The sequence below is a fragment of the Leptidea sinapis genome, chromosome 2 (assembly GCF_905404315.1).
Source record: "Leptidea sinapis chromosome 2, ilLepSina1.1, whole genome shotgun sequence".
NCBI classification, from domain to species: domain Eukaryota; kingdom Metazoa; phylum Arthropoda; class Insecta; order Lepidoptera; family Pieridae; genus Leptidea; species Leptidea sinapis.
This window is the reverse complement of record NC_066266.1, coordinates 15,607,106-15,616,577: the sequence shown is the minus strand read 5'-3', so window position 1 is coordinate 15,616,577 and position 9,472 is coordinate 15,607,106. Positions and strand designations below refer to the sequence as shown.

Genomic DNA, 9,472 nt, shown 5'->3' with positions numbered 1-9,472 from the left:
GCTATTTTTATTTAAATTATGTAATGGTATTGTGAGTACTCCAGAAATATTACAACAAATTTATCAATATACCCCGCTCGGAGCAAGGCTTATTAATCGTGAATTCTTTCATCTTGCCATTCTGACAACTAATATTGGTCTTTACTCCCCACTAGAGCGTTCCATTTTATGATTATTTAATGAGCTCCTTGATAATAACTTTGACTCAATGGATGTATTTAGGATGTCGGTGCTGGTTCGATTTACTCATATTCAACATAAGAAATAATTTGAATCTTTAATATTAATTTACCTGTAAAGTACTTTGTATTTTTATGTACTAACATTATTTTTAATAATACAACAGAGCTGTTATATATACCTGTAAGAAATCTAATCTATTCATAATGTTCCCTTTATATTCTTCTTATTTTTGTATAGTTAGCTATTCTAGCTTGTTGGTGTGTCTATAATAAATAAATAAATAAATAAACAAACAGTAAGTTCCATCAATCATGTTCTCCTGTAAAGTATTCTAAACACCTAAGTCAGCAACCGAATGCGTTTTCCGATACTTGTCTAGAGCAAGAGAAAGGCTGTAGTTAAAATGAAAAAAGGCTTAATGTAGAAAGTTGCCCATAATTTTATTGTTTTTCGAAGAAATCTCCGTTCCTCATTACACATTGTCGCATTCGATGGAACCACTGAGTAAAGCAGTGGGCCCATTCTTCCTTAGGGGTCTCTTATATCGCATTTTCGTACGCTTTCACCGTATCTTCAGGGCTCGTAAAGCGAATACCTCGAATTTTATCTTTAGTTCTTGGGAATAAATAAAAGTAGCAGGGTGCCAGGTCAGGACTGTATGGCGGACTACTCATTATCACTACTCCTGCTATAGTCAAATATTCAACAGTCCGTTTTGCGGAGTGCGCTGAAGCATTGTCGTGGTGAAGGAGGATCCTTCTTCGAGGGCGCTGCTGTCGAATGTTTTTCGACGACAACAGGCAAACAGCGATTGACATACCAGTCTGCAGTAACTGTCCTTCCATCTTCTAGCGCAACTGTCGCGAAATGACCTTTCTGACCAAAGAATGAGGCAATCATCTTTTTCCTTGACTTCTTCCTTTCTTTACCTTAGTTGGCCGATCCTCGAAAGGAAACACCCACTGAGCTGATTGTCTTTTGCTTTCGGGTTCGTAGCCATATATGCATGTCTTTTGGTTTTAGGTTCGTAGCAATATATGCAGCTTTCATCACCTGTGACGATGTCAAATACAGCATTTGAGTCACCGCCGTTGAACGTATCTAACATTTGGCGACACCAGTCCATGCGAAGGTGTTTCTGGTCGTCGGTAAAGGTATCCATCTGGTACAAAGCTTAATGGCGCCTTAATATTCGTGTAATATTTTTTGAACTTGACTCATACCAATGCCTAGGCTTGCCCGTATCTGCTGATAGGTCACTCTCTTATCTTCCTTTATCATGCGTTGCACAGCACTGATGTTATCTTTAGTAATCGCTGTTAATGGACGTCCCTCACGCGGATCATCATAGAGATTTGCTACGTCTACGCTTAAACTCGTTGTTTTATTATGGGGCAGTGCAGCCGATATTAATACTATCTTTGTGCTTCAGAAGAGGGCTATTTGCGCTATTTATAACCCAGGTCCTAAATAATCATAAGGAGATTTTTTTTAAGAAATAAACATCTTGACTGTTGCCTCTCAATATATTCTTGGTAATGTTCTATATGTTCATAAGCACATAAGTGAATTTGCTAGAAACTGTCATAGCCATAATGTTAACCCAGGAATAGACATAAACTTATAATGCCTGCTACTCGGCTAAGTCGAGAAGTCTTTAGTGGGGTGATGTATATAGATATAAAAGTCTGTAGATATACAAGATCCCAGATAATTTTCAAAACAAATGTATTACGAAATTTAAAAGAATTGTTAAAAACGTTTGTGTGGTAAAGGTTACTGTAACAAATGACTTTCTTATTTCTCCACAGATTGTAAATAATTTTATTGTACGATTTTACATTGTAACCATATTTATATATATATATAAAAAAAGAAGACCACTGAGTTTGTTGCGCCCGTTCTTCTCCGGTCTGAGGCATACTCTTTGGAATGGGTGGCAGTTTTTGACTTTCAATAAGTGATTTTATATTCTATTTTGAATAAAAATATTTGAATTTGAGCCAAAAACAATAACAGACTGGGTCGCGAAGTGGCTGAGTATATGCCGAAGAAACCGAAGACAATTGTCGCAGTCTCCCGGCTCTGTATCCTGTCTCCACTTATAGAAACTACTCCAAACATATTATATATTTTGGTAATATAACATCTGAACCCTGTGTATGACAACTAAATTTAATAAACGTCGGACAGCGGCTAGGTCACGCCGGGCCCCACCGTCGGCCGAGCCGGGCGCCAGGGACATCTCCGACCAGCTGCCGTTCCTGGAGTACGAGCTGCACAAGCTGTTGTTAGCCAAGCTGCGGATGCAGGTGCCTGGTTTAAACTTTAAGAGATACCAATATCGCAACACCTACGCCGTTCAAAAGCACTTTCATTACAATTTAGCCTAAACTTAGGCTAATAACTAATTCTACTTTGAATTAAATTGCTAGATAGATTAAACTAAGAATTTGTTCATGTCTTAAGGGACTTCCCCTTAAGACATGGACAAATTCTTCACACTTTGTTCATGTGTCTTTAATAATATCTCTGTTTTATTTATTTATTTATTTGTATGGATCTCCAACAGTTGTACATATTAACTTACATCTAACACATGCCTTATAACTAAACATTTGTATGTACTACCAATTATAGGAGAACACATCATTCCATAATAATAACAGTGACTCTAATTTGCATATAAGGTTACGTTTTATATTGTTTTACACTAATTTACTAAAAGCATTTGAAATAAGCGCCATGCAAAATTTTATCAACTTTGTAATGATATTAATCAGTTGAGTGAAAATACTGTATTGAAAAGTCTAGACAAATAATAGTAACACTTAATTTGAATTTAAAAACATCCCTCAAGTGTCGAATACTTTATTTAAAACAATTTATCCAATCGTGCCTTTGTTATATTTTGAATTACTTGCTCAGTAATTCTATACTAAAAATAGTTAATTACATAATTTAAACAGCAGTATAACCGTCCGCCTAAAGTATTTTAATTTCATCTACTCAAGTTAGTTTATTTCCAGCTTTGTGTTTGTATAAGTCTGTCAACTTAACTCGAGACCTGGCTCGAATGACAGTTCTAGAAAGTAGGGTCAGCAAGAAAAACTCAAAAAAAGCGGCTTAAATCAAGTAGGCCACTAAAAAGAGAAACTATCTTGCACAAAATTTTCGAGCCAATTATTTTAGGGTTAGTTACAGAGTATAAAATTACAAAATGATGCCAGATCCACGTGGAGCTCTTAAAAAAAGTTTTTGGCTGATATCTCGGAAACTATGCATTTTAGGGCAAAAGTTATGTGGTTTTAAACATTATTGTAGAAAATCAAATTACTGTTTACAATTATTATTAATGAATTATATTATGTTCAGATGTTAGAATAAAATGTAACAAAACGAGCTTAACAGTATAATAATGAATAATATAGTACCGGTGTTCAGTGTGCTAAGTTGCTAACGCTACTAACACGACATCGGCGGCGGGGTGGGGAGAATGGCCACTTCGACTCAGTTAGCTTGTCCGGCTTGTAATTATTATATAATAATTACAAGCTAATATAATATTATATTTTTAATGTAATTCATTATTAATATTAATAATATCATTCACACACTCTATCCTTTTCATACATGCTCGTCGGTTGCGGGTGCTTCGAATCTTTCCTATTCTCAATACGTCTCCATTTTGGTCGACGAGTACTCTATGAGGTCTCTCGCGACCGACCTGCCCACACACACTTGCCTTATATATAATTCGGAATTCTATCAGTCTCATAATCAATCAATAAACTCGAAGTCAACGCAACCTGAAATATTTGAAAGATTTAAATAAACTATACTAGTATCTATTATGCAACAGCATTCTCAAATCGCACTCTAACAAAACTACTTTCGTTCGTCCTTGCGGCGCATTCGCGACTGTCTGGTGTTTCGAGGGAACTTATATTCGGGCCGGTTGTATGAAGATAATATATAAAATACTGTATATGTATTCGTTAACATTACCGTGGTTACGCTAAAGTGGCAGGTTGTATGTGTGGTTGCAGGGCGCCAACGCAGTGTTCTCTCTGCAGACGGAGATCGCTATCGGCGAGCGGTGCGTGATGGCTGTAGCAAGCGGCACTGCCGTGCGGCTGTGTTCGCTGCCACCCCCAGCCCCGCCCACTATCAAGGTGAGCACCAAGAGATGTGGACGCCATTCACTCTCTATTGCTTCCCTACTGCAACTAAATGTGACACGTTCCTGAGTGCGGATAAAAGCATACAGTCATCCTTGTAGGCTAGCACAATATTTTTGCTTTCTCCCTATATTAATCAGAGTAAACTACAGCTCAGGAATTTATCAGTTCTTTCATTAATTTAGAAAATCTTTCGTGAGACATTATTAACTTTATATATTTAACACGGCTTTACTCTCGGTTTATCGGTGTAGGTACCGACTAGTTTCACATCTATCGGCGGCCCTTCATCAGGGTGAGTGGAGTGAGTTCGCTGTGACGGCCCGTCTCACATAAGTTACAAATATCCGGACGACCGAGCTTTGCTCGGCTTTTTAAGAAAGTACAAAATTTTAACAAAAAACAAACTAATAGAATATCTTGATTCTCGAACCGGGGTCTTCTACTTTCCGGTTCGCCCAGCTATTATAGTCTGGTATATAGTGGCGAAATTTACCATTGTATTCTAATATTATTGTAGCAGTTTCTCATTAAAACACGGATAAAACATTTTTTTTCGAAATTTTTATCGATTTCTCGCCCCCGAAACTTCCGCTATACTAAATTTCATTAAAATCGTTGGAGCCGTTTCCGAGATTCAAATTATATATATACAAGAATTGCTCGTTTAAAGATATAAGATTATAGACAGCTCGAATATAATACGTGACCATTTTTGATTTGTCAGTGTTTGGGTTGGCTACTTTAATATTTAAATAGTAAGGACTAATGCCAAACGTGGCTGACTGTTTTCGTCTTGTCAATCATAGTCAAATCTGTTAATCCAAATAATATTGTGTAATATGCAATTGTGTTGACAGGCGACTGAATCCGAGAGAGACGCGCTTGAAATACAGAAGGCTCTCTGGGACGCGTTCGCTGCCAACAAAGCGGCCAACGGCTACGAGAATGGTCAGTTTGTATAACACATATTACTTATACAATGTAACTATATCGTTATACCTTATCTTATCGATGTTCAGCTCATACCTTATAACTAAATGTAACTTGTAGCACTAATCTCTGAAGAGATCACCATATTAAATAATCGCGCAGCCGAATCCCAAAAGAGCATTTGTCGGGTAAATAATAGCTTTAACGGTTGGTCTAGATATAGTGAAACCTTTCGAGCAAGTAGCTGATACAGTGCTACTAGATAATTTCTCCTGATGGGCATTCTAAGAAATTATACAAATGGTGCATGCCCCGATTTAAAAAATAAAGGCAAGCAAGGATATGAGCCATCACCTGTACTGTTTCTTCCTCATGTGAATGAAACAAGGCAAATCCGAGACATTTCTTGAGATAGCGTTGACGAGAAGGAAACAAAATTATGTCTGAAATTGTGACTGTGCTATACAAAGTCTTGGGACGTCGTTGGCTTAATTTAGTACAATGTAACCCGTAGAGGGCATACATTTGTGCGTTCACTGCTAATAAGTACACTTGTCGATAGAGAACTAGAGAGGCTAATTATATTTTTGTATATTAAACCTTGTACGAGTGGAACATCGCACATCACGTCGCGCTCTGTTGGCGTTTGTCGTGTTTCCACATTTTTGCACAGATCATATTCGGGCATCAAGTGGTTCACGTGTGCTCATAGCCAGTTACGATTTTTACCATTTTCAACTTAATTAAATAAACCAATTGTTATTAAGGCGAGGTTTTCCCAACACAGGCAAAAATGGCTCGATTTATATCATATAGTATCATAAAGTAGTCAGTTCGTTTTGTAGGAGTAGGGCAATACATGGAGGCTCCCTAATTATTATTAATAATAGATTAAAATGTAAAAATAGAAGAGATATTGTTAATCTCTCTATAGAACAACTAATTATACCGCCCCCCACTGTATCATATGAACAATTCCAACATAGAATGGAGGAGGTACTATCAAAATTTAGCAAAAATAGCAAGTCAATTATAGTGTGTGGAGATTTTAATATAAACTTGCTTGAACCTTCGGCCAATTGTACTAGCCTTAAAAATTTATTTCAAAGTTCTAATTTGTTCAATGTATTTTGGGAACCTACTAGAATCACTTCTACAACAGCAACCTTTTAGATAATATTTTTACAAATGTTACTATTACTAGTAAACTCATAATTAATACTCTTCGGTCCAACCATAGTGGGCAACTTGTAAAAGTAAATACAAGATTGGACAATGTCAGACCAAAAAAGCTGACGATTATACCAATTACGGGTAGCCGTATTGAAATAATTTGGTAAAACGATACCATTTTTACACTGTGGTGAAACTGCTAATTTTCACTATAACTTTGTCTTCAATTGCTTCTGTGAGGAATTTGACAGGATTTTTACTCCAGTAACGGTGACAGTAAACAACAAACATTGTTTTAATGATTGGGCAACAATGGGTATCCACAAAAGTCGTAAACGCTTATATGGCCTTTATTATGAGAAATATTACAATAATTGTGAAGAATTTAAAATATATGTAAAAAAATACGCCAAGCTCTTTAAAGTAGTAGTAAAGTGTGTCATAAAGCGAAAACACGTTTTATTGCAGATAAAATTAAAAACAGTAATAATAAAGTAAAAGCGACGTGGAGTGTAATCAACAATGAAACTGGTAGATCGAATTGCCATATCACCTCTATCTGTTTAAATATTAATAATCGCGTTGTAAATTCGGAAATAGAAATTGCAAATGAATTCGATAAATACTTCTCCGTAATCCCGATTACCACAACTACATTATTAAACATGTCTACTTTTTTTGTGTTTTTCGAATATCTTAATAATTTTAACAAATTATTTATTAGATAAACTTTAAAAAATATTTTTGTAGGATCAAACATGACCTTTTCGATGTGGAGTGTGTGAGAGAGATGAAACGCCGCTCAATTCTGTCTTCTACCGCATTTATCAAGGATAGAGTTCGGAAGAAGCCGCTGGTTTCCATCATCGCACGACACGCCACAAATTAGGATGTCATCCCCACCATCGGGGTGTCTGGCATTACTTTACAGTACGGTTTTCAAAGAACTTTCTCCCACGTACAACCAAGCAGGCTGTGGAATAAACGTCCTTGTGCGGTGTATCGTGGACAAATGTCAAAAAAAGTTTGTAAACATTTCTAAAGGTCTAGCAATGCTCATTTCTCCATAAAAAATCCTGAGTTTCAAACGGGCAAGTTGGTACGATTTTTAACTATTAGATTGCTTTGTATTACGTAAAATGTAAGGCATATCTACCCCACAATTCTATTTTATCGATACTTTTCTACACATACACCAACAAGATAAACTAGCCTACAAACTATAACAATTATTAATAAAATAATGAATGGGTAAATTTTGTAAAAAAAGAAATTATTTTCGTAAGTTCAACTTACAAAACCGCTGTTTTCTGAGTGATTTCTTGAGCTGCAAATAGGTAAATTGGTACGATTTTTTATAGGTTGCGTTCGAATTAAGTAACATGTGAAACAAGTAATAAATCGTTATTGCTAAGTTCTTCCTTATTCACAATAATTATCTCTCAACTCCTTTATAATCTAACAGGTATGTACCTACATTTATTTCAAATAAGTTAGTTCCATACTGTTATTTTATACCGTTTGTGGTAGATGATAGCTATGAGATTGTATTGTTTGCTGATGATACTTCACTTATTTTTAAAGTGAAGCGACGTGCAGATATTGATGACGAGATAAACAATGCACTCTCAAAGATAGTGCGTTGGTTTGAGACGAGTAAAAACAGAGTGTTTACGGTTCATTACACCAAACACAGCTGAGTTACAAACCAACGTACTTATAAATTACCAGAGATTGGAACTTGTGAACACAACGGTCTTCTTGGGTATCACGTTAGATAAAAAGCTTTAGTGGGGACCACTTATTGCCCATCTGGCAGATAGACTCAACCCTGCGGCATATGCAGTTAGAAAGATTAGAGAGTACACGAATGTTGCGACCGCTAGATTAGTGTACTTCAGTTATTTTCACAGCATCGTACGGTATTTTACTATGGGGTCATGCTGCTGACATTCATATAGTGTTTGCTCGCAAAAGAGAGCTGTTCGTGCTATATAATATCTTAGTTAGAAAGATTAGAGAGTACACGAATGTTGCAATAGTTGCAATAAATAGTGTACTTCAGTTATTTTCACAGCATCATGACGTACGGTATTTTACTATGGGGTCATGCTGCTGACATTGATATAGTGTTTGCTCGCAAAAGAGAGCTGTGCTATATAATATCATCTTGGTTATAGACAGTCTCTCAAAGAAAAATTTAAAGAAATTAATATTATGACTGTTCATTGTCAGTACATTTATGAAAATTTAATATACGTTCACAAAAATCGTCACCTTTTTGCTCTTAATAGTGATTTTACACTATTAAGAGCAAAAATTACACTAGAAATAAGGGATTGCTTGTAACTAATTCTAGTAGGCTTCATAAGATACATAATAGCTTAAAGGGTCAATGTATACACTTCTATAACAAAGTCCCAGCTGTTCAGGCATTATCTATAAATAAAATAAAATTAAATGTTTTATAAAAAAATGGCTCTGTCGTAAATCCTATTACTCCACTGCTGAATATCTAAATAATCGGACAGCCTGGGAATAGATTGTGATTATTTTATAGCGATAGAAATGACTGTACAATATTGTATATTTTTATTGAAAAGAGCGCAAAAAAAATAATGCTGAAAGAGTTTCTTCTTCTTTATTCTTCTCTCTCAGAGCGCCATTTGTTTCCGAAGCGGTAGTAGTATCTAGTAGTTATTAGAAATGACATCAAAAAGAATTCGAAAATTTTGAGAAAATTAATTCGATAGGTACGCATAGACACGGGCATGGCTGAGAACGTACCGAGCGATGCGGATCAACGACCCCCGACCCGGATGGACCGCGTAATATTTTTACTTACAGTTGCGCAAGAGTACGAAATACTGTGATATTTTTTATGCATTTTTGAAGTTAAACTTTTTCATCGACGTATGAGAGAAATGTTAAATTACGAGCAAAATCATGATTTCAACATTATGGATATCATATCCGAGGTTCTCGAGGCTGCAGACAACGAA

The 9,472-nt window shown here is 36.0% G+C and overlaps 1 protein-coding gene across 1 annotated transcript in view; it reads left to right on the top strand.

The window, feature by feature from the left end:
• Window positions 1–1,255: 1,255 nt before the first annotated feature.
• The window catches only part of LOC126973150 (C2 domain-containing protein 5), a gene marked incomplete at its 3' end in the record, with an annotated part of 38,279 nt that continues 30,062 nt past the window's right edge, over window positions 1,256–9,472 (top strand). Inside the window, exons 1-4 of the mRNA XM_050820305.1 lie at window positions 1,256–1,337; window positions 2,377–2,495; window positions 4,233–4,358; window positions 5,225–5,315. Of these exons, the coding sequence (XP_050676262.1) occupies window positions 2,490–2,495; window positions 4,233–4,358; window positions 5,225–5,315 (223 nt within the window). The remainder of the gene's footprint in view (window positions 1,338–2,376; window positions 2,496–4,232; window positions 4,359–5,224; window positions 5,316–9,472) is intronic.